The sequence below is a fragment of the Trichinella spiralis genome (assembly GCF_000181795.1).
Source record: "Trichinella spiralis strain ISS 195 chromosome Unknown Scfld4, whole genome shotgun sequence".
NCBI classification, from domain to species: Eukaryota; Metazoa; Nematoda; class Enoplea; order Trichinellida; family Trichinellidae; genus Trichinella; species Trichinella spiralis.
Window position 1 is genome coordinate 9,660,358 of NW_003526943.1, and position 26,267 is coordinate 9,686,624.

The following is a 26,267-nucleotide window of genomic DNA, read 5'->3' on the forward strand; positions in this document are numbered from 1 at the left end:
TCTTGCTGTGACGGAAAGTCCATTGCAAAATGAAGCCCAAACCATACATATCTAATAAATGAACATGAAAAATCAATTCATTCGTCAAATCAACATTAACATATTCCGTAGAACTTTCAAAAAACTTTGAATTCAAAAATTCATGATATGTAGTGAATTTAAAATAAAATGAATCAAACTTATAAAAATAACGTTGAACTTCTAAACGCAGTGAAATGGTTGATTGCAATATTTATTTGCTTCAGTAATTGCACAGCAAAAATAAATGAAATTTACTTAATCACGTCATATAGCATTATAAATATTTTTCAATTAATTCACCAACACAAATATATATAAACCTACAATGAGCAGTTTGTCATTAATTCACACGCAGTCATATATCAATAAATGCTGAGGCGCTTCAAATTAATTGTTCTTTCACTTTCGTTTTTATTAAATATCACAGTTTCACAAAATCTAAAATGCAAAGCCAATGATGGAGTAGCAGACGCAGATTGGTAAGCTTTGACATAAGAGTTGACAGTTTAGATTTCAAATAAAATAAAATACAATAAAGCAATCAAAGTTTTCTTGCTTTTCAACACAAACCATATCTCCTTATATCAATAAACTCATACGATGAAAATTAAAATAAATTAATTACTTGCACTGCTTATAAATAAATCTTAACTGATACCTTTAATAATACATTTTTGCACGTTCATTAATTTCATATCAAACTGCTTGAAAGCAAAACACATAAACACGATGCAGGCAACCAAAGCAATGTACATAGGGCTATATTATACAAAGGACCAACACAAGCTAATGGTAAAGTGCTCCTTTCAACAGCACCTGGAAATTGGGCTGATGGAGCAGCACAGCTTACAGCAGCAGCAGGACATTCATTTGCAGGATCATTAACAGGTGTTGTAGCAAACGCTCAAGATATAACGTTTCTTGCGTACAACAATGTTCCACCAGCAGTACCAAACGTACAAACGAAATCTAACAGCAAAGGTAGAAAACTTAGGAATTCACAAAATATATGTATAATTTCATGCAGTGTATGATGCAGGAGTCATTATTGTAAGCACAGCTGCTAGAGCAAATGAAGGAAGATGGATTGTACATACTGTTCCAGGATTTCCGGCAGCGAAAACAGGTTACAACTGGCCTGCAGCTGAAACTGCTAAAGGACATTTACTAATCTGCATGACTATCGCAGAAACACAAATCAACGCAATAGGTTGGTCAATAACCATAACTATATTGCAAATAATTTTGAAATCATTGCAGCTTCATATTAAAAATAATTCTGACTAAAATTATTATAAAAACTTAGAAAAATATTCTCAGGACATTGAAAAATAATCAGAAAACAGTTTTATCAAAGAACGTATAGTAAAGAACTTTAATTTGTATCAATTTCTTAAAAAAATAAATGTTAGCATTAAATGATGCTAACATTAATATTCAGTTCACATCTTTTCATTTAGCCGCATCATTAATTCGAGCTGAACCATTTGTGTATTACAATGATATTCCTGAATCAGAAACTGCAGGAATGGGAGATTTTAAAAAATTAGCAGAAGGACAAACTGCTACCTTGCCACCATTTACGATCAAGCAATCAATTAAAATTACAGCTGCAGCTCCTATAGACGTTCATATTTACAGTAAATCTGCTAAATCTAGATATGGTATGTAAATCAAAACATGTAATTTGTTTCTCATGTTTAATGTAATTTATTTATTATATTTTTTTGCTAATAGCGGTAAGTACATAACAAGCATTGTCATAAAATTATATAATTAAAATTTATTAACAAGAATTATTTATTAATATTTAGCAACAATATTCATTTATAGAAAATGCAAAATGTATTTCCATTGATCAAGAAGTCTTACCTTTTCAATATAATTCGAACTAATCTTGTTGGGCAATTTATGATCACTAAAAGAATATCACTGTATTTTAAATGCAACTCAAATCATTATTACATATTAGATCAACAATTAAATTTACCAGAAAAGCAGATCAGAATACAATTTAAATTTTAGAATTTTACAAGAAAGTCATTTTAAAAAAACTCAAGAAAACTATAAAGGTGTGGTCAAGAAGAGACAATAAATTGAAAGGAGACTGTAGAGTTATAGAAAGGAATGTTCGTTTAATTAAAAGCCCAGCTCAAATTGGTGATCATGCCACTAATATAGAAGCAGATCAATCTAATTGGATTGTTTCAGAACCTGGAAATATATTTTGTTTCACAGATAAGCCATATGCTGTAACTATTTTAAAAGTAAAATAATTTTCATATTATTATTCAGTTGTAATTTAGAAAAGTCAAGCAGCTGAACCTGCGATGGCAGTTTGCATTGACCAAAATGCAATTTTTGCTCGATTTGATGCCATTGCTGCCCAAGTTGAAAATTGCCCACAATGAAAAGCAGTAAGAAATTATAAAGTAATATCGTGGAATATTTCAAACTAAAGTACCAACTGCCTTATTTTTGCTGGTTTTTTCTGTGATTTTATGAATCATAGTTTTTGTACTGGCACATTTATATTCATATTATTGTTTTGTTGTGCAAACAGTCTTTATTTGTAAAGTTTCTTAGAGTTTTATAAAACCAAATGCTCAATATTCTAAGACAGCATCAGAGTTGCAATAAATTACAGAGATGAGCAGTGTATATTAAAATAATTAAACTGCTTATCCAATTTTACATTTACAAAGTGAATGCATTGGCTGGTATTAAAAATAACCAAATCAGAATTGAAAAAAGTAATGTGAATTTTCAAAAACACGAAAACATTTCAAAAATAAAAAAACATTTTTTAAATGTTGATTTGGAGAACATTACTACAATGAAAACTGGCTGAAAAATGCATTTTTCAGCAACAAACATTTTACTGCCATTTATTTAAATTTACGCAATTTCATGAAAGTGGAATCAAATACTTTGAATCAGAAAATTTCTGCCATACCAGTAATTGGCAAGAATGTCTAAACAATGGCTTGAAGGAAACAGTATTTAATTTTCAGTATGACAGCTATTAATATCATTGAAAAAGAATATTAATCACTGATAAAATAATGTTGGGATAAAAGTAAGCATAATAAAAATAATTTCAAATATGAAAGCAGCACTATGTACCGCAACAATAAAATATAATTTGGAATTAAATCAAGCCAGTTTATAAAAACAATATTGAAATAAAGTGAAATGAAACTCACAATTACAGAATTTATTTATTTGAATTTTTCCCAGTACAGATTAATTGCATTTATATAGCCACTTTCTTTAAGGCCATAAATATTTTTCATTCATTTTATTCACACAAACAGATATGTGTATTTATACATGTAAGGGAAAGAAGATTATCATCAATTCATACACAAATACGTGTTTCAAAATGCTGACATTAGTTCTGATGCTTTTGCTACAATCAGACATTACAATTTCACAAAACTCCAAATGCAAAAACAAAGCTGGTGCAAGAGATGCAGACTGGTAAGTTTCATTATCAATGATACCATTTCAAAGACAAAAAAGATAAAAAAATTGTTACACAACATTCATTAAAATTAATTACAATTTGTGAAGTATTTTCATTTTTTCATGCTGAAAATAAAACTGACAAACTAATTTAAAACTGCATAAAAGTTTGATTGAAACTGCACAGCTCAACCGTTCTTCTAATAACGTCTAAAAAAATTTCATTCCGCTAGTTTTTCAGTTTATTTCTTCCATAATCTATAAAAATCAGAACTACTAAAAATAATACAATATGTCAAAACACGTATAGGGTAATATTATACAAAGGCCCTGCACAGAACACTGGTAAATTACTTGCATCAGATGTCCCTGGCAATTGGGACGATGGAGCACGTGATGTAGCACAAGTAAATGGACATTCTTTTGCAGCCACACTGACTGATGTAGTAGGAAACAACAATAATGATGTAAAGTTCCTTGCATACAACAACGTTCCTCCAGGAATACCAAATGTGAAAACAAAATCTAACGGCAAAGGTAGAAAATGTTGAAATTTAAATGTTTTACAATTACCTATCATTTATTCTAAACAGGAATTATTATAATCCGCACAACAGTTGGACAAAATGATGGCGCATGGATTGTACATACTGTTCCAGGATTTCCAAAAGCAAGAACAGGCTACAGCTGGCCTGCAGCTGAGATTGCAAAAGGACATTTACTAATTTGCATGACCATCGCAAAAACCCAGATCAATGCAATAGGTTAGTCTTCAGCAAAATCTCAATTGATATTTCAAATAATTTAAGCAACACAGCTTTTCTTAAACTGAAAATAATTCTGATTTAATTATTAGAATAACTTTGAAAGATAATGTCAAAACATGCAAGCAATAGTATACTGAAAATAATTCTATCAGAACTTCCAATTGTATTATTTTAATTAACAAGTGCATATTAGCATTAAATGCTGTAATAAGTTTTACATTGATTACATTTTTGTCATTTAGCTGCGTCATTATTTCGTGCTGAACCATTTGTATATTACAATGATATCCCAGAAACAGAAACAGTAGGAATGCCAGATTTCAAAAAGTTAGCAGAAGGACAAATTCCTACTACGTCACCATTCACTATCAGTCGATCAATAAAACTGACGGGTGCAGGTGCTGTATCTGTTCAAATCTTCAGTAAATCAGCTAAATCTCGATATGGTAAGTACGTGAAAACTGCTTTAATAATTTAAAGTCAATTGTTCATATTTTCGTGACTTTTTTATAATTTTTGATAAACAATTTTTTCTGCAACAACAGTATGCACAATATAAAACAATGAACGCCACAGATCTATAAATGCAATTCATTAAATGCCTAGAATGACTCTAATGATCAGCAGCATCTTGACATAAAACCCTAAATGGTAGAAATTTTAGGGGTTTCTTTTTAAAATGGAATAACATGTTTTTTTGAGGTGATTTCAACTAATGCTCAAAAATCTTTAACTTTATAGTTGATTGCCGAATGCAGATTTCATGAAAGCAACGTATTTAATCATTAACAAATTTTTCTGAGAAAGCAGCCACAATAAATTTACAAATGTCTTTTTAGAAATGTACAGGAAAGTTATATTAAGAGGACTGAAAAAAACCATAAAGGTTTGGTCTAGAAGAGACAATAAATTGAAAGGAGACTGTAGAGTTTTACAAAGGAATATTCGTTTAATTAAAAGCCCAGCTCAAATTGGTGATCAAGCCACTAATATTGAGGCTGACGAATCAAATTGGATTGTTTCAGAACCTGGAAATATATTTTGCTTCATGGATAAACCATATGCTGTAACTATTCTAAAAGTAAAATAATTTTCATGTTTTCATTCTATTGTAATTTAGAAAAGTCAAGCGACAGAACCTGCGCTGGCAGCTTGTTTTGACCAAGCTGCAATTTTTGCTAGATTTAATACTATTGCTGCTCAAGTTGAAAACTGTCCACAATGAAAAGCTGTATGAAATTGTAATCCAAATTTTTACCTAATTTGAAAGTAACATCTGCTGCAATAAACAGCTGTTTTATTGTAAACCCTTTTGAATTTTTTTATTAATATTAGTTTTATCTTCTTAGAAATCAGTTCACTTTAAATTGCAGTGCAGTAAAGAAACGTTTTGTTACACGTCTCCACATTCTTATGTTTTATGATTCAGTTAAATAATGGACCTATTAAAATGAACAGAATTGAACGGTAGAGATTCATTATAATGCATGCGTTATTTTTTCAGACAAAATTTTCACGTTTGATAATGTTTAGCTGCTGCGAAATACTGGCATACTGCTTGACTAAGTAATACATTGCTCTGTTTTGATGGACTACTAAGTGAACATTCAGAATGAATAGCCTAGTTGTTGCAGTTGAGTAACACCGAGATTCTAACCTCCTAAATATATGAAAGGTACGTTAAGAAATTTTAGTGGAAAACTGTAATGAGAAGTGTAACGAATGATAGCGCATAGATATTTTTTGAAAATTTCTACTTTATATTATGTTCCGTTAAATGTTTTACAAGTTTCTGAATTTTACTTATAAAAATGAGATTTTTGGCGGCTTTGCTAATGTTATATATTACTGTACTATTTTTAGATGGAAATATTACTTTAAGTTGTTGAAATCGTCGAACAGCTGATTATTAATAATTTCATGAAAATCCTAGTTGTCAAACATATTGATTACATTAATTTTCATTAGTCAGTTTTACGCAGTTTTATGAAATTCTGTTTTAAAGATTAAAACGTTAAATTGCAGCAACAACTGTTATGACATTAGGCACGGACAAAATAATTTATATTACTGAGTTTTTAAAAAATATCTGTAAATAATATCTAAAAACGTTCAAACGTCAAGCATTCCCTCCATAGATAAAAACTTATAAGAATAATATCATATCATGGAAAGCCATAAATAATCCACCGTTCTATAAGCAAATTATATCTGAGATATTAAAAGATGTCTATCCGCATTATCGTTGTGTTCCATAAGCAAGCTTTACTCATAATATTTTATAAAAGTTATTGCAAAAAATTGCTAAGCTTGTTATTTGACATAAAAGCTGCAAAAAATCACAGAACTAAAGAATATGAATTAACATAATTTTTAAATTACAGATTTAGTTTTACATTTTTGAAATAAATATGCTGGCTGAAATTAAAAATCACTAAATGAAAAATGAAAAAATTAATCCATAATTTTTGAAATATAAAATAATTAGCTACGTCTTTGTTGCTGAAGGCAATATGTTCAAAAAGTAGTACGTCTATGTTGCTTGAAGAAAAGAAGTTTACTGATATTTATTTACACTTGCGTAATTTCATGAAAGTGGAATGAAGCATCCAGAATCACATAATGTTAGCCACAAAGAAACGTGCAGGAATGCCTAAAAATCAGCTCAATAAAAAGTAATAGTGAAAACTTAATATAACTCATGCAAATACCAATAGCAAAATAAATATCACGGATAAAATGCCTGTAAATAAAAAAAATAAAAATTATTTTAACAATGAAAATAACATTATGTACTGAAAAGGTAAAATAAAATTGCATCAAGCCAATCTTCAAAAATAACATTGAAATTAAATGCAGTAAACTTCACAATTACAATACTTGTTTATTTGAGTATTTACGCAATGCAGCTTAATTGCATGTCCAGAATCATTCTATATGGCGCTACAAATATTTTTCAGCCAAAACATTTACACACACACACACACACACGCATATATTTAAATCTAAGAGGTAAGAAATTTATCAATAATTCATGCACAAATACATGTTTTGAAATGCTAACACTAGTGTTCACGCTTCTGCTACTGCCAAATTTCACAATTTCACAAGATTCCAAATGTAAAAATGCAAATGGTGCAGGAGATGCAGATTGGTAAGTTTCATTAATACCGACAATAATTTATATACAAAACATGATAAATAAAATAATCCATTAAAATTCATTACAAATAAAATTGATTATAATTTATAAATTTCCTCATCTTTTACTTCGTATTGATAATAAAACCAATGGTCAACAGATTATATAAAAGTAACAGAAGCTAAAACAAAATTTAATGTAATTCATGAAATTTTATAATTTACTATTAAATGTTGAAATGGCCTTACACACTCACGCACCCAAATATGCATCACAAGCAATAAATAAATTGTTTATCTTCTTATTGCTATGTTTATAAAAACAAAATCCATAAGCATAATACAGGAAAGCGAAACAAATATAGGGCTATATTATACAAAGGGCCTAGACAAGACAGGGGTAAATTCCTGGCCTCAAACGCGCCTGACAATTGGGTAGATGGAGCAGCAGTTGTTACAGATGCGGCTGGACATTCATTTGCAGGAGCACTGAACGGTGTAGTAGGAAACAACGCAAATGTAAAATTCCTTGCATACAACAACGTTCCTCCAGGAATACCAAATGTGAAAACAAAATCTAACGGCAAAGGTAGAAAATGTTCATATCTAAATGTCTAACAATTACCTATCTTTTATCGTAAACAGGAGTTATTATGATCAGCACGGCAGTTGGTGCAAATGACGGAGCGTGGATTGTACATACTGTTCCAGGATTTCCAAAAGCAAGAACAGGCTACAGCTGGCCTGCAGCTGAAATTGCAAAAGGACATTTACTAATTTGCATGACTATCGCAGAAACCCAGATCAACGCAATAGGTTGGTATTTAGCAAGATCTCCAGTAATATTTAAAATAATTCAAGCAGCATAGCTTTTTTTAAACTGAAAATAATTCTGATTTAATCATTAGAAAATCCTTGAAAGATAATATTAGAATATTTAAAGAAAAGTATTCTGAAAATAGCTATATTAAAACATTAACAGAAAAGAACTTCAAATTGCCTTATGTTCATTAAAAAAATATATGTTAGCATTAAATGCTGCAAAAAGTTTTACATTGTTTACATTTCTTCATTCAGCTGCGTCATTATTTCGTGCTCAACCATTTGTATATTACAATGATATCCCAGAAACAGAAACAGTAGGAATGCCAGATTTCAAAAAGTTAGCAGAAGGACAAATTCCTACTACGCCACCATTCACTATCAGCCAAACAATAAAACTCACGGGTGCAGGCGCTGTACCTGTTCATATCTACAGTAAATCAGCGAAATCAAGATATGGTAAGTGAAAACTGTTTTAATAATTAAAAGTCAGTTTTTCGTAACTTCTATATTTTTTATTTTTTTTTCACAAATAATTTTTTCTACAACAACAGTATGTATAACTCAAAACAGTGAACGCTATTGATCAATAAATGCAAATCATTAAATGCCTATAATGACACCAAATGATCAGCAGCATCTCAACATATAAACCTGAAAAAATGAAATTTTGGGGGTTACTTTGTAAAATAGCAAAAAAAGTTTTTGATTTTTAGGTGATTTCAGCTAATACAGCATGCAAAAATTTATGGAGGAATGCTGAGCGCAAATTTTGCAATAGGAGCATATCAGAGCATTAATTCATTTTTCTTTGAAAGCAAGCACAATAAATTTACAATTTACTTTTTACTTTTTAGAATTTTACAAGAAAGTCATATTAAAAAAACTCAAGAAAACTATAAAGGTGTGGTCTAGAAGAGACAATAAATTGAAAGGAGACTGTAGAGTTTTACAAAGGAATATTCGTCTAATTAAAAGCCCAGCTCAAATTGGTGATCATGCCACTAATATTGAAGCTGACGAATCGAATTGGATTGTTTCAGAACCTGGAAATATATTTTGCTTTATGGATAAGCCATATGCTGTAACTATACAAAAAGTAAAATAATTTTCATGTTTTCATTCTATTGGAATTTAGAAAAGTCAAGCGACAGAACCTGCGCTGGCAGCTTGTTTTGACCAAGCTGCAATTTTTGCAAGATTTAATACTATTGCTGCTCAAGTTGAAAACTGCCCACAGTGAATAGCTGTGTGGAATTGAAAAGTAAAATTTTGCATTATTTGGAAGTAAAATTGGATAAACTAAACTGCTGTTTTATTGTAAACTGATTTGAAATCTTTTCATGAATAGCATTTGTAATTTATCTTCTTAGAAATGCGTTCACTTTAAAATAGAGTAAGGTACAGGAACATTTTGTTATACGTTTCCTCATTTTGAAATCATTTCATGTTGAAATTAAAGTGTTGTAAACTAATGTTATGCTGCGTTTTCTCATTTTCATAATTTGAGTTGAATTACAGATCCACGAATATGAGCTGGTATAAAATTCATAATAATGCATGTCAGATATTTGCAGACTATATTTAGACGTTAGATTATCCTCAGCTGCTGAGAAATGCCGGTACACTGCTGTATTGCGCCATTAATGATTCCCCTTTGATAATCTATTATGTGAAATATTCCTATTGTGCAGCCCATCTGCTGAAGTTGTGCATCAGTGAGATGCTAATTTTATGTTTGGGGTGTGCGTCAAGAATTTTTTGGAAGTAACAGCAATGACAATTGTAGTAGGTGATAACGCATAGACATTCTTTGAAAATCTTTGCTTTTTGCTACATTCCATTTTATATTTTACGAAGAATGTCTTAGAATTAATTTTATGCAGATGAGATATACCTAACACTTCACAATTCTTATATAATGCAGTGATATTTATTGTATAAAAATAATTTTTGCTCTTGTCTATTATGTTCTATATGTAAGCAATGACGTTCCATTTTTATACTTCATGGCTTGTTGAGCTTTCTTACGCCAAATTTTGGGCATTGCAACAGTAAAAATATTTGGTTATATAATTTTTCTAAATGTCTGATAATTAAGTTTTATTTTGAGAATGAAGATTTATAAATGAGTATAGCAGTAATTTCTATTTACAGAGGTCATTGAAAATGGTTATTAAAAATGTGCCATTTTGTAAGAAATGCCACTCATTTTATACGAACAAAATATTTCCTGTACTTTTTGTGGAAGGTCAGGTAAATCATTCTGTATTGTAACTAATGAAATAATGGTCATGCTGATTTATAATATGCGTGTCACAGTATTTTTATGTCACACATTATTTTTAGAAGTAGATCATACAATTGATTTTGTAAATGCTGATAAGTACAGCAGGTGTCAATGAAAGGATTTAAAATTTTTTCTATAGAAATCAACTTTATTTGAAAACTTATAATTTGTTCAATTCTTCTTTAAAGATACCAAAGAAGCTTGCATAACTGCAATGGAATAAAATTTTGATTAATTTACTATAAGGCGATGCATACTTTTCCAATAACTTATAATTATTATGAGTTTTGAAAATTTAATTGTCTATATATTTTACGGTAATTATCATGATGCGTTTTATATATGTTCAATAGCATTGCTGTTTTCTGCGTCATGCTGCGTGCATTAGATCTCTAATAGAATGTATTGTTACTTATATGATCGCCTTAGTACAATACCCATTTATGTTTAACATTTTTTTTCGTGATCTACATACCTATATGTTCATCTCATCTGTGAATAATGTTACCAGACAAAAAAAGCTTTGCTTTCTGGGAACACGAATTTCCTGAAGTTTTAAATCATACTCTAGCTGATCAAGTTATACATGATATGTGTTACTAAATAAATTATAACTGCTCATACTTTATAAGAGTGTTATTCATACCTAAAAAAACAGGAATGTGAACCGAAACGCAAACGTTTTGGTATATCTGAAATATGAGACCCTACACATCGCCAAATTGAAAATTAAATCAAGCCATCCTTATAGAAAATGAAGCTGGTAATTATTATATTTGTTCATCTGAACATTAACGTAATGAAGCTTAGTAGCATTTTGAGAATGACTCTATACGGCTTCATAAATATTTTCCAATCAACACATTCACGCAAATACACACACGCGCACAGATATATAAATAAAAATAAATAAATATAAATAAATAAATAAATATATATATATATATATATGTCCCATTGTATGTCATTAATTGAAACACATATAGATGTTAACAAATGATGAGAACAGTTCTTATATTTTTAGCTTTGCCGAATATTATATCTTCACAGAATTCGAAATGCAAAAATAATGCTGGAGGACAAGATATAGATTGGTAAGCTTCATGATAAATACACATCATTCTTGCAAAACATATAATCAGGATAATTTTTGACGTTTCCTCATTTTTGATTTTTATGTCCGTAATGAAACCAGAGGCGGTTATCAACAACAGAAAACTTTTAAGTAACAAATTTTCAAAATTTCCTTACCTACATCGTTCTTGTAGTAACCGCTAAAATGTTCATACTTCGGTTAGCTCCATTAAGTATAACAAATTACAAAAAATGAATATAAAAACATTATATAAAAAACTAAAACACATATAGGGCAATATTATACAAAGGACCTGCACAGAACAATGGTAAACTGCTCGCTTCAGATTCACCTAATGATTGGGCAAATGGAGCAGCACCCGTAACTCAAAATAATGCGCATTCATTTGCAGTTGCACTGTCCGATGTAGTAAGGCCCCATGCTAATGTGAAGTTTCTTGCGTACAACAACATTCCTCCAGCAGTGCCTAATGTGAAAACAAAGTCCAACAGCAAAGGTAAGATAAATAAAAATTCAAAATTTTCGCGATTACTTAAATTATTTATGAAACAGGTGTCATTATTATCAACACAGCTCCTGGACAAAATGATGGCGCGTGGATTGTACATACTGTTCCAGGATTTCCAGCAGCAAGAACAGGCTACAGCTGGCCTGCAGCTGAAACTGCTAAAGGACATTTACTAATCTGCATGACTATCGCAGAAACCCAAATCAACGCAGTAGGTTAGCCCGTGGCTTAAACTAATACAGTATCAAAAATCATTGAATTTCTTGTATAACAAATTTATTCTCATTAATATCGTTCAAGCAAGATATTCTACATATTTTTTAACGAATAATTTGAAAATAGTGTTTGCAATATTCAAAATATCGGCTTCTCATTAAAATGAAATATTAGCATTATAAAGTCTAAACATTTTATTCTTTCTATTTAGCTGCTTCATTAATTCAAATTGAACCCTTCATATACTATAATGATATTCCTGAAACAGAAACAGCAGGAATGCCAGATTTTAAAAAATTAGCAGAAGGACAAATTCCTGTTTCCCCACCATTTACAACCAGACGATCGATTAAAACTGCGGCGCCTGCTCCTGTTGACGTTCACATTTATAGCAAATCAGCTAAATCCAAATATGGTGGGTAGATAAAAATTGTTAACGAAAATGAATATTTAAATGGCTTTTGTAATTAGACTATCATATTTTTTGAAAAGTAGTAATAAGTAAAACCAAAAGAAGGAACATCATAAGTTTAGAGAATCATATAATCACACTAGCAGCGATGAAAATGTAATTACGTGTTGCTTTAAAGTATTTGTACCAAAGTAAATATTAATAATTACTGATTAAAACGCAATTTACCGTAATTTTCACTGAATTTCAAGAGAGTTTAATTTGTGATCACTAAAGAGAGGATGTCGCCTAGGAAATACAAATTATATTATTCTAGTATAAAGAGAAATGCTTTTAAAATTTACAATTGCATTTTTAGAAATTTATAAAAAGGTCATTGTAAAAGCTCTCAAAAAGACTATAAAAGTGTGGTCTAGAAGAGACAATAAATTGAAAGGGGATTGTCGAGTTTTAGAAAGGAATATTCGTTTAATTAATAGCCCAGCTCAAATTGGAGATCATCCTACTAATATTGAGGCAGACGAATCAAATTGGATTGTTTCAGAACCTGGAAACATATTTTGCTTCATGGATAAGCCATATGCTGTAACTATACTGAAAGTAAAATAATTTTCATGTTTTCATTCTGTTGTAATTTAGAAAAGTCAAGCTACTGAATCTGCAATGGGTGTTTGTATTGACAAGGATGCAATTTTTGCTCGATTTAATGCCATTGCTGCTCAAGTTGAGAACTGCCCACGATGACAGGCAGTATGGAAGAGAAAAGACAATTTTTATATTTTTCACATTATTAATATTATAGAATAAAATATTATGAGATGAATTGCCTTCGGAAAGTTTTTGAGATTTCGTAAGTCATAATTGTATATGTTACGCCAGATGTTGAAAATTGCCTATTATTGATAATAGGCCATAAGCATTCGCCTAATATTGAAAAAAACGGCTTACGAGTCACGCTGTACGTTGAAATGCGTTTATTAATGATATTTGTATTTATTATCAGAAACAAATGTTTCGCACGGGGTTTATATATTATTGCATGACTTCCCGAGGTGACAACGAGAATTGCATAGTACTCTTTTTCTGCTGCAACTGCATCGACCAGATAAACAGCCGGATAGGCACATGCACTTAACATATCCTTGGCCGCTCGTAGCTATAGTTACTGCAGTTCTAAGAGGAATTTCGGCGTCAGGTACTTCATCAATTGATAGTAAATTTTCCGATATTACTTGTAAATCTGCAGCTGTAAACTTAGATGACAATTTTCCTTCTCTGCAACCAACAGTGTACAATCCTTCACATTCCGCCATGACAACTACTAAGAAGTTTTTGAGATCCGCTAGTCCACGATCCACGTCTGGCACTCTCAGTGTACAATTCTGACCTATTTGGAGCGGTATTAACATTTTCTTAGATCGTCGTGTTATTTTTGTTGCTGCTCTAGTCTGCCCTGAAGCTGCTTCTTTTCGTGCTTTTATAAAAGTCTCAGGAAAATGTTTCATAATATTGCTTTCATTTACTTCATAGTTTTTTCGATCTCTATTCAAACTTTCTTCATCATTGGCTTCATGAGATGTCAAAAATTCTTCAGTTTATTCTTCTGCTTTCACTGCATCAACTAGTGATTTTAACAGAAGTCCTTTTAACAGAAGGACTCCAGTCTAATTCGTGGCTCCTCGCCAAATGTCACCTCGAATGGACTTTGTCCTGTTGTTTCATGGACGCTAACATTTATTTGCTATTGAACACATTTCAGTCCCATTGACCATCTTTTGCATCCATTTTCTGGCATCCATGTTGTCAGTTTGTCTTGCACAACGCCGTTTAGGCGCTCAACCGCACCTTGACTCTGAGGATGCCTGGGTCTACCCGTGACAAGCTTCAGCTCTGGCTAACATGTTTTGAGTTCCGCAATTATAGCACTTGAAAATTCCCGACCGTTGTCGTATTGCAGAATGCTGGGAGCGCCGAACGTTAAAAAGATTTCGAGCAGCTTCGATGCCACTTCTCCCGCCCGCTTTGACTTTAGCGGACTCAAAATGCAGAACTTCGTGAAGTGATTCAAATAAGTCATTATATATTTAAAATCACCATCAGGCATGGTTTGAAAATTTATCAAGTCCACCTGGGCTCGTGACATCAAATTTGTACTAACTAGTGGTTTAACAACTAGGCTTTTTGGAAGCTTTCTCGCTCTCTTTTTATGGCATTCTTCACAAAGCGTGACAAACAAATGGCAAGCTTCCTGTGTGACGTTCTCCCATTTATTCTATGCTTCTCGAAATGTTTTTCTTCTCCACCATGATCAATCTTTTGATGAGCATCATTGATAACATCAAACATTTCTTCAATAGAGGCGATGCATCTTATTGCATCATTCTTGCCCAAGCGGATTAGTTTATTTTCTTCGCCAATTTTTAAAACTCCATACAGATTTTTGAAATTATAATCACGAACAGATTTTGGACCATCTGACTGGATTCGCAAAATGTCAGTAATCATTTGATCTCGCTGTGAAATCGGAAAAATTGCTCCATTCTGTCTTTATTCTTTGATCAGGGCACGGAACTTTTCTTCATACGTCGCCTTTCTATCCATCAGAACTTTAACAAATGAGGAAGTGGTTGCCTTTTCCTTACTAATGATACATAAAAACCTGCTCCCACAGTTTGTAACTGAACTTTCTCCTTTTATTGGTAAATAAAGACGTCATTTTAATTTCATCTTTTGTAATGCATATTTTCTATATTTCTGTGAGATAATAACTGATATCTAATAGATATAAGCATGTTGCTGATGCCTAATTGCTGAATATAGATGTGATAGAAATTTCTGTTACTATGCGTTCATTGTGATCAGCGCTTGCCGAAGCTGGATTTTCCGTTCAATGCACTGCTTTTGATAAGCTATGAAGTAGAAGAACCAGTTAGGGTAAGTCAGCTGCTGAAACTGTTGAATAGCACAAAGATACTGACTTCAGTTACGTTTAGAGTTGTACGTCAAGAATTTCCAATATACAACATGCTGAGAACTAAAAGGAAACTATCCACGCATAGCAATTATCTGATATTTTTTGCTTTTTATTGCATTCTGCTGAATATTTCAGAAAACTGTATTCTGAATTTTATTTATAGAGAATCTATTGCTCGGTTCATAAATGTTATGATGCGCAGTGGCAGTGTGCCTATGCAGTGTGTTCAGACGTAATATCACATTTTTGCGCTTTCTCATTTAAGATGTTTTTTGAGAGTTGGCAATAAGCATTAAAACATACAAATAATTGATAATTTAAGTTAGCAATATGTTTGATTATTAAATTTTATTTTTTAAAATTAAAACACTTTTGAATGCTCAACTGATATTATTCATTTTCTTACTGGTCAAGATAAATGTAACATGTTTGTTTGCTCATTCAGCCTATTCGTTTTTATCACTTCGCCTTTGCGTCTAGCTAAACGCTTGCTGGGCATGTCTAATTATAAATCAAAGCACAAGTGGATATTAAGATTTTATTTACCTGAAACAAAACTGATTAATATGCTATATAAGTAATGTGGGGATATGTAAATGTAAATCAGATACGCTGCACACACAGATGGCCTAACTAACATTTTGTCCTTGGTGCTCCTGGCGTTATTTTATACCAGTCTCTGATCCAGCAACGCAGTTGTTGGTATCCCCAAGGGATCAGGTGCGCACTGGTTGTGCATTGCATCAGCTGTGCCTTTGTGCTAAACACCAATTATGTGCTGGAAAGATAGCTGCCCAGGAGCGGCTGATGCAGCTTGATTGAAGAAGCTGGCGAATGGTGCAACATGAGTTTTCAGCGCCCGCTTTACCAACCAGGATTGAGCCAGTTGCCATATGGTGACTCTCGTTTAACGGCCGAAAGGTTGCCAGGTATAGTATTACCACAGCATACTCACCAAGATAAACATGGTTGCTTTTTTCTCTTCTCTCAAAAAGCAATTGTATCTGGTGTGTTCTGGTGGAATTCAAGCACCCAAACTCTGGCGGCAATGCACAACTATCAGCAGGGATGGTCACTGGGTCTAGGGTGATCTATTGTAGCCGAAGCAATGTGTTAAACACAGTGGGCGCAGCAACCGGCTTTGCATAAAAATTTATTAAAAATCTGCTTGACATTTAACAAAGTGACATAAGGTCCCAAAGTTGTGCTACTATTGCTCACCGATTTTATATAAACTATCATTTAGCAAGAGAATCAAATTCATGGCCACTACAAAGTTGGGCAGATGCCACAATATGCATGCAATTAACAAATGTATTGCGGCAGCTAAGTGCATTAACAAATGTTGTACGCCCAAAATGACCGCAGGATCATCACAATTAAGAAGTGGTGAAACAACAAAAATCAGAATTTTTTCTTTGAATCAACATTAGAAACTGAGAAACTGATCCACAAACTACTAAGATTTAATGCTAGATTATGCTCAAAAGATCAGAAATAGGAAGTCAATTTCTGCTAATCCTCAGTCACTGAACAGAATTTTTTCTCTACTGTTCAAACCAAGCACTTAAAATGCACTGTAATAGGTTTTTTGTTGGCTGAAAGCATGCAGAAAACAATTGAGCAAATGGAAAGGCTTCACACAAAATCACTGAAACCGCCAAACCAAAATATGAAAAATGAACCCTGAAAAAGCAATAGCAATGTGAGCTACTGTAAGTAAAATTTATGCTCAGATTCACTACCATTTTCTGCACAATACAGCAAACATTCAAATTTTATTATTTATTTAATAATGCACTTTCAACTTTGAACATTGAAAAATTATGATAAAGAGTAATGCCAAATAAGAAACATCATTACAAAATTAAAATTAGCTATGAATTATTAGAATGAATTGTGAATATGATAAACAACAGAAACTGTTGGGTAAGCAGTAAGATAATAAAACCATTCAAAATGATGAAGCACTTTTCATGCATTGAGTAACATCAAAACAAAAAAATTTATAAATACAATTAGCACGTCCTTTTTAAGTTTTCACTGGAAACAGCAAAGGTGGCATCATACTGTGACACTGGCAGACCGGAAATAATTGAAAGACTATTGAAAATAATTTCCATTTGACGTTCCCAAAACTGAGAATCCGCCTGCTGAATTTCTCCCACAAAGTCTTTATAAAATGGATGGATTTCAAGTAGGCAATTAATGCATTGAAACGCTTTCCAAAGTTTGAACATCAAGATGCTATCATAATCATTTTCAGCGAATACCATTACTTTTATCGTGTTATTTTTTTCTTGTAGCAGCTGGATACGACATTCACAAATATTTTGTATCGCTTTTACAGTTAAGCTATTAGGACCGATAATTCTTTTTGCAACATCAAATGGGTAGTGCAAAGATGAATAAATCTTCGTAGCAAATGCGTTTTTAATTTCTCCAATTTGTACAGGTGGCGGAAGATGAAGAAAGTTCTGCAGCCGTGTCAATGTTAGCAAATTCTTCATGTGATAAAGCAAAATATTTTCTTCAAGTTTTTCAAACATATCTACCATACCTACAGTGATGAATGAATTCTTCTCATTTAATGGAGCATTCAACAAATCTGCGCCACATAAATTAACGGGAAAATGAACCTTCAGCATTTCAGCTCGAGTTGCATAGAATTTCAAATCTTTCAATTGAATTGCATTCACCATGTCTTCGTCAGAAAAAAACGATTTTAGCAAGCAATTAATGCATTCAAATGCTCTCAAAAGCTTGAATTTCACAATGCTTTCAAAATCACGCTCGACGAATACTTCGATTTGTAGCGCATTGACTTCTTTCCAACGCAGTCGGATGCGGCATCCACAAACTGTTTGAATCACTTTCACAGTTAAACCACGAGGACCAATTATTCTGCCTGCAATATTAAATGGAAAGTCGAGAAGTGAATAGATCTTCTTAGCATATCCATTTGTAACTCTACCACTCGCTGCTGGTGATGGAATGCTGAAAATATCACGGAACATTGGCAATGCTAACAAGTTGTTCATGTGACTGGTCAGCATTTGCTTTTCCAATACTTTAAGCATTTCCACTGAAAATCTTTTACCCACTGAGTAATGGTTACTTGAAACAGCACTTACATCATTTATATCAGAATGATAATGCTGCTGAATGATAAAGAATTTTATGATGATTTCAACCTGGCTTTCATAAAATTTGAAATCATCAGATTGAATTGCTTGCACCATATCTTTTCCTGAAGGATCCATGCGAAGCAAACAATAAATGAGCTGAAATGCTTTCCAAATTTTGAACTTCACAATGCTCTCGTAATCTGGTTCAACGAATATCTGGATTAGCAGTAAATTATATTTTATGAAATTCAGCTCGATGCCACATCCACATAATAGTTGAATAGCTTTCACAGTGCAACCACGCGGACCAATTATTCTGCCTGTCATATTATACGGCAAACCTGCAGTTGAATAGCATGTTTCTGCGAACCCTTTTTTAATTTGTCCACTCGGTTCAGGCGTCGGAATCTGAATAATGTTCTGAATCATTGGCAGTGCAAGCAACTTGTTCACATGATGAAGCAGAATGTGTTCTTCAACATTAATTATCATCTGTGTGATGAACTGCTCGGTGGAATCCTCATCAACTTGCTTTACTGTACTACCCAGCTGACTTAACGAAGACATCTTGATACTGTTGTGATAACTGAAGGAATGAGGGAATGAGCTTTGTGACTTCAATAAACCTATTTTATATATCCATAGCCCAACTTTAAAACTGCTGCTTTTAAAGTGAATGCTTAAAGTTTAGTTTTGTTTAAAGTGCTAAGGTTTAAAACAAAGGTCATTCTTAGGAATTATTCTAACTGTAAAGATTTCTAAAAATTTGCTCATTCCCTGCTACAAAATTAAGAAACACATATGCTGTGGTTTTATTTGTAAAACGTTTTTCAACTTTATTATTATAATATGTTTAAGTTAGCATAAGATTCCAAATTAACTGGTTTTATTGAGCGTCGTGTGATGCCCATGCTGAATTTGAATGAAAACTCAGCTACCTTTCCATTTTCATACTGAGCAATGTAAATACATTTAATATGAAGCATTGATGTTGATGTTAATTTAACTTTTCAAATTTACATATGCATAGATGATATCCTGCTTATATTTGTTTTATAATTTTTAATTTGTTTATTTTTAATCAGCAAAATTAGTTAATAATTCAATTTTTTTATGAATTTTCTTGGTTTTTAATATTATAAATCAAAAGTTACCTGCAAAGTTTGAAACATTGCTGCATATATCATTAACCTCACCAGCATGGAAATATAACTTTATATTTCGCTCAGTTATTCTTTTATCATTTAATATAATAGCCTCTTTTAAAAGTAACTGTTCAGTAGATAAAAATATGACAATAAAAAACAACAAACCTGAAATCATGATTACTATGGATGCCAAAAGTTCTGATTTTAATTTTCCACACAACGCACTCATGATTCTTATAAACAATTACCATTGCACTTGCAGAGAAGGTCTACTCTCCAAACAGTATACATCAAAGAGCTCAAATGTATGCCTTTGTGCTCTTGTGATTTAAACCTTTCTGAAATGATGTTGCGTTTTCTCAAAAGTAGTGACTGATGGCATTACGCTGCGGCTGGAAGATACTACATTTCTCATTCAGATAAACTATCACTTCTAACCAGTGGATATACAAAAAGGCAATTAAGAAATCTGTGCATTGTTTGACTTTAAGCATGCGTCTTCTCAAACTTTTCATGAGCTAGAAAATGAGTCATAATACAACACTGCTTTTGTATATTGCTTTTGTATAATATTGGTGACGAACAGTGTCTCAAGCCACAGTCACTTAAAAGCCGTCATCTCTAAACATGATAGGTCTAAACATGATTAATGATTACACTTCGCATAATTAAATCATAAAGTTGAACTCAATTTCCAAACTCTGAATCCTCCAATGCTTTTTCAATAATTCCCCTCACAAGTCTTATCACTAAAGCATTAAACAAATGATCATTTGATGCTTAGGCATATAATGAACAGCAGATACTCCATGCAAATGCTGTGAGTATGGATACATGGTCATGACGCTGATCACTCATAATGAATTCGCTAATGTATTCTTGAGTGCTGCTTATCCCAGTGAGAAAATTACTCAACTGGTTGTGTATTTAAGGCGTGTCTGGTTAATGGAACAATTGGAGATGCTTTTATCTTTATGGATACAAAACGCATGGATGAAAGAATACCAGATTTTCTTAACGGAGAAATTGTTTATTCTTAACTGATTTTTAATGCAAACAAATGAAGATAGTTAAGTGCATACATGTGATGCAGACAAACGTTTATATCTCCTTTGCTACAAATGATAATTCATTTGGAGGGCTCGCTATGTTAACCCTCACCCGGGCAGCAAATTTTACATCTTAATCCAGGCACCTGTCTACATATGTAGACACTAGAAGTTTCGTCATGTTTAGTCCCTGTACATGATGTTAAAATGATTATTTTTTCAAGAACCAATGATAATTCCACAAATAGATTATTTATTTTATTGAATTGAAGCGCTACACAATATTTTAGTGATTTTATGGCTGCTACGTATGTGTTTTTTTACAAGAATAGCAGCGGTTTTACGTTGATTTTCGACGTCCTTGCTCTCAGCATTTTGATGGATTTTATTGTTTTATAACTAATATTTGTAACATTTATGATTTTGGGGCAGTCTGTAGCGGATGAAGGTATGTTTAGTTTGTGCATAGATCTTTGATTTTGATACCTCATTTTGATGTGTTTGACCAGCTGAAAGCTCTCTCATAAAACGCTTCTTTGTCTTCTGATAACTTTGCTGATGTCTCATCAGTAAGAATGTGTTGTTGATGCACACCTCAACAATGAAATACAACATCAGCATGATGTACCTGTTGGTCTTTTTTTATAGAAAAAATCTTCTATTTTTGCATCCATGCTATCCACGCCTCTATTATTTAAGTATAATCATCAAAAAAGAGAAAGTGTTATGTGCCTACATATGTGGGCAGGTGCCTGAAATATGAATGGTAAACACGAAACAACTGCTTAAAAACGTCATATAACCAAAATATTATCTGTGAAGATAGAGCATAAATTTTTATCGAAAGTTTTGGAATGAATAAGGCTAATTATTTTTTTTCATGTCACAGCACTGTTCCAAGCATCGTTTGTCTACATATGTAGGCAGGTGCCTGGATTAGGGTTAATCTGTACAAAGAACCCTTCTGATTTGCTATCAAATATGTCCTTACAATGATTGTACAGATCAACGAGAATGACTAGAAACATCTTATGCCATGGGACCACGAAAAAGGAGTTGAGCAGGGAGTTGCAGCTGATGGTAAAAGTTTGTATAGCCATTGGACATTGACTAATATGGATATTCACATTAGTGCTCTAATGAAACGCTTTCAATCAGCTGAAGTGCAATATTCTTGACTTGTCCTCAAACTTTGAAGACTTTGTAGTAGTGACTTCAACAGGGACAAGCATGTGAGATAACCTGAAGCGCGCTGCATATAACTGACAGGAACCTGTGGAAGTCCACATGAGCGCCAATGTGGTACGTCATTGATTCCTCTTCCTTGAGTATTGGCCGCCGCTTTATTATTTTACGAATCGAGTTTCAGCCTTTGATTTGAGATTACACTTCAATAAACTGAATGAACAATTCTAGTTGCATTTCCTATAACGGATTGAAATGTGTAATGTATAGATGATAATGCTACGTTTCACTTCACAACACATTCACTGTAAGTTATTTAACAACAACTGAAATTAAGAGTTACTGCTTATGTACTCAGTTTTGTAAAAATAAAATTAAACATGGCCGCTGAAATGTCACCAGCCATATAAGTAATAGATATTTGCAACTAATAATTAGCTTAGTAAAAAGCAATTTTTAAAATTCTATATAACTTTTATTAATGTTATTGATAGAAAATGAATAACACAGGTAAACTACTTCCAAATAAAAAGTTGTAGGCCAGTTTAGGTAGGCTGGCAGCTTTATATCTGAGAAACATTGAAAAAAATGCCACATGTCAAGCAAATCCACAATTAAGTCATTGTTTAAAAATAATGATGAAATTAAATGCAATTAAACTGAAAATTAAAATATTTGCTTGCTTACGTATTTACATAGTAAAGCTTAATTGCATCCACAGAATCACTTTATATATCATCATAAATATTTTCCCATCAGTTCATTCACACAAATATACACGCAAACAACTATATGTATATATGTGTGCATGTGTATATAGGTGCGCGCGAGCGATTGCATGCCATTAATTCATACGCAATTACATATTTATAAATGCAGGAAATTATCCTCATACTTTTTGTTTTACCACACATGATAATTTCACAACAATGGAAATGCAAAAACAGAGCAGGAGCAGCCAATGCAGATTGGTAATTTTCATTATAAATATTTACTCAGTACAAAAAATATAAATTAAAATAAAATAAAGTATAGCAACATAACACAACATATCATAATATAGCATGAAATCATATAGGAATTTTGGAATTTTTTCAGTATCTATTATGTGTTAATAAAAAACTGCCTGTAGCTTCTAATAATATTAACCTTCTCTGTAAGGGATTTCTAAAAATGGCTTACGTGTATGTATATAAAGGCATAAATAAGCAAAGAAATATATATGCGTTTATTTAATTTAATGTACAAGTATATAAAGAAACTGAAAACAAATCTCATATGCATAATGTAGTAATGCAAGACACATATAGGGCAATATTATACAAAGGACCTGCACAGGACACTGGTAAACTGCTAGCTTCAGATTCACCTAATGATTGGGCAAATGGAGCAGCAGCCGTAACTCAAAATAATGGGCATTCATTTGCAGTTGCACTGACAAATGTAGTAGGACCCCATGCTAATGTGAAATTTCTTGCGTACAACAATGTTCCTCCAGCAGTGCCTAATGTGAAAACAAAGTCCAACAGCAAAGGTAGGATGAATAAAAATTCAAAAATTTCACAATTATTTAAATTATTTATGAAACAGGTGTCATTATTATCAGCACAGCTCAAGGAGAAAATGACGGCGCGTGGATTGTACATACTGTTCCAGGATTTCCGGCAGCAAAAACAGGTTACAGCTGGCCTGCAGCTGAAATTGCGAAAGGACACTTATTAATTTGCATGACTATCGCAGAAACCCAAATCAACGCAGTAGGTTAGTCTGTGGCTTAAACTAATACCGTATCAAAAATCATTACACTTCTTGTATTACAAATTTATTCTTATTAGTATTTTTGAAACAAGATATTCTGCATATATTTTTAATGAATAATCTGAAAAAGCTTTTTAATATTTAAAATATCTGCTTCTCATTAAAATGAAATATTAGCATTATAAAGTACTAAACATTTTATTCTTTCTATTTAGCTGCTTCATTAATTCAAATTGAACCTTTCGTATACTATAATGATATTCCTGAAACAGAAACAGCAGGAATGCCAGATTTTAAAAAATTAGCTGAAGGACAAATTCCTGTTTCCCCACCATTTACAACCAGACGATCGATTAAAACAGCGGCGCCTGCTCCTGTTGACATTCACATTTATAGCAAATCATCTAAATCCAAATATGGTGGGTAGATAAAACATATTAACTAAAATGATTATTTAAGTGGCTTTTATAATTAGTTTATCATATTTGTTGAGAAGTAGTAATAAGTAAAACCAAAAGAAGGAACATCATAGGTTTAGAAAAGCATATAATCACACTAACAGCGATGAAAATAATTTTCAATAATTACTGATTAAAACGCAGATAATATGTTATTCTTTCTTTTATTGCAGTAATTTTCACTGAAGTTGAAGAGAATTTAATTTGTGATCACTGAAGAAAGATTATCGCCTAGTAAATACAAATTATATTTTTTGTAGAAGGAGAAATACATAGGCTTAATGAGAAATACTTTTAAAATTTGCAATTTTATTTTTAGAAATTTACAGAAAAGTCATTGTAAAAGCTCTCAAAAGGACTATAAAGGTGTGGTCTAGAAGAGACAATAAATTGAAAGGGGACTGCAGAGTTTTGCAAAGGAATATTCGTTTAATTAAAAGCCCAGCTCAAATTGGTGATCAAGCCACTAATATTGAGGCTGACGAATCAAATTGGATTGTTTCAGAACCTGGAAATATATTTTGCTTCATGGATAAGCCATATTCAGTAAGTATATGGAACTTTTATTAAGCTACTGATGTTAAATTTAGAAAAATCAAATAAAAGAACCTGCGATGGCAGTTTGTATTGACAAGGATGCAATTTTTGCTCGATTTAATGCTATTGCTGCTCAAGTTGAAAACTGTCCATCATGAAAAGCAGTATGAAGTAGGAAATCAAAATTTTATAACATTTTAAACAAGATGTGTACTGAAATTGCTGATTATTTGACAGTAGTTTTATGAATTTTATTTTCACTTATTTTTTTGAATACATTTAGCATTTATTAATAAATGGAAATGAAACCTTGAATTCTCACTGTTCTTTACTGTGTTCAGTTGTTGTTTTGATTAACGTCTTACATTAGATTTCAAGTCCCCTGAGCAGGTATTACTAATGCAGAACCTGAATTTGGGATGTAGCATACTTTCTTGAAACATACAAACTGTTGTTGAACTCTGCTTTAGAAACATGGCTGCTAGATTTTACTGTTTTTGATTGAGTTATCCTGTTTTATTTATTTCTTAATTTCTGAGATGGAATTACTGATCAAACTTGAATAACTAATAAAATAAGATAATCGATCGCAAATTACTGATCAAACGTAGTACAAGCCATACGTGAACAACCAATCACACAAAGAGTGGCAAGTTCCAATATAGAAAATTGGGAGCGCGCAAAATCAGCGTACTCCTTCAGTAGCATCAGAAATTTAGAAAATTAGATTTGGTCACACGAAGCAGATGGTACAGAACTGTATAAAAACAATGTTGGAATGGAGCCTTGTATCAGCTTTCAACGAAAATTAATAGCTATTACGTGACCAATAGTCTACAGTCAATAGCGCACTAGGAACGTCTGAGAAGAATCCATTCTTAAGTGATTGACTGCATCTGAAATTTTAACGGATGGAAAATTAAAATTAAATTAGCAATGTTTTCACGGGATTTTTTATATAATAATAATGTTAAAATAATTTAAATATTAATTCTACGTTGAAATACTCAAAATTTAATTATTTCAGCATATTTTAATAACCTGAAAATCATTTGGTACAGAATAACAGCAATTTCCCTAAATGAGGGCATTTTTTTGTTTAAAACTACTAGAAGCTTTACTATGTCTATTATACAGAATGAAGAAAAGGTTCTCAAAGTGGCGTATGTGTGTAAATGGTAAACATGCCCCAACTTAGCGAGAGATAAAATGGAAGAATATCAGTTAGGTGTCAACTGACGTCAGGACTGTGATTTTGAATGGTGTGCGCGTGTACTTGTTCATTTGTG

General features: G+C 32.2%; 6 protein-coding genes across 6 annotated transcripts; 4 read left to right on the forward strand and 2 right to left on the reverse strand.

The window, feature by feature from the left end:
• Positions 1-390: 390 nt before the first annotated feature.
• Tsp_02435 (deoxyribonuclease II family protein) lies at positions 391-5,481 on the forward strand. The gene is made up of 11 exons (XM_003378147.1): positions 391-500; positions 779-1,002; positions 1,049-1,231; positions 1,434-1,685; positions 2,047-2,273; positions 2,889-3,034; positions 3,761-4,026; positions 4,083-4,253; positions 4,499-4,702; positions 5,096-5,337; positions 5,377-5,481. The coding sequence occupies exons 1-11, from the start codon at positions 391-393 to the stop codon at positions 5,479-5,481; spliced, it is 2,130 nt and encodes a 709-aa protein (XP_003378195.1).
• A 1,831-nt stretch (positions 5,482-7,312) lies between these two features.
• Positions 7,313-9,462, forward strand: Tsp_02434 (deoxyribonuclease II family protein). The gene is made up of 6 exons (XM_003378148.1): positions 7,313-7,410; positions 7,763-7,986; positions 8,043-8,213; positions 8,475-8,678; positions 9,077-9,318; positions 9,358-9,462. Exons 1-6 carry the CDS (start codon positions 7,313-7,315, stop codon positions 9,460-9,462), a joined length of 1,044 nt encoding a protein of 347 aa, XP_003378196.1.
• A 926-nt stretch (positions 9,463-10,388) lies between these two features.
• Tsp_02433 (deoxyribonuclease II family protein) lies at positions 10,389-13,485 on the forward strand. The gene is made up of 7 exons (XM_003378149.1): positions 10,389-10,475; positions 11,560-11,603; positions 11,878-12,101; positions 12,158-12,328; positions 12,541-12,744; positions 13,100-13,341; positions 13,381-13,485. The coding sequence occupies exons 1-7, from the start codon at positions 10,389-10,391 to the stop codon at positions 13,483-13,485; spliced, it is 1,077 nt and encodes a 358-aa protein (XP_003378197.1).
• A 281-nt stretch (positions 13,486-13,766) lies between these two features.
• Positions 13,767-15,246, reverse strand: Tsp_02432 (KRAB-A domain-containing protein 2). The gene is made up of 2 exons (XM_003378150.1): positions 14,976-15,246; positions 13,767-14,308 (listed from the first exon to the last, which is right to left on the reverse strand). Exons 1-2 carry the CDS (start codon positions 15,244-15,246, stop codon positions 13,767-13,769), a joined length of 813 nt encoding a protein of 270 aa, XP_003378198.1.
• A 2,487-nt stretch (positions 15,247-17,733) lies between these two features.
• On the reverse strand, positions 17,734-19,410 carry Tsp_02431 (putative KH domain protein). Its single transcript, XM_003378151.1, has one exon. The coding sequence runs from the start codon at positions 19,408-19,410 to the stop codon at positions 17,734-17,736; it is 1,677 nt and encodes a 558-aa protein (XP_003378199.1).
• A 4,108-nt stretch (positions 19,411-23,518) lies between these two features.
• Positions 23,519-25,136, forward strand: Tsp_02430 (deoxyribonuclease II family protein). Its single transcript, XM_003378152.1, has 5 exons — positions 23,519-23,759; positions 23,816-23,986; positions 24,199-24,402; positions 24,761-24,987; positions 25,032-25,136. Exons 1-5 carry the CDS (start codon positions 23,519-23,521, stop codon positions 25,134-25,136), a joined length of 948 nt encoding a protein of 315 aa, XP_003378200.1.
• Positions 25,137-26,267: the final 1,131 nt, after the last annotated feature.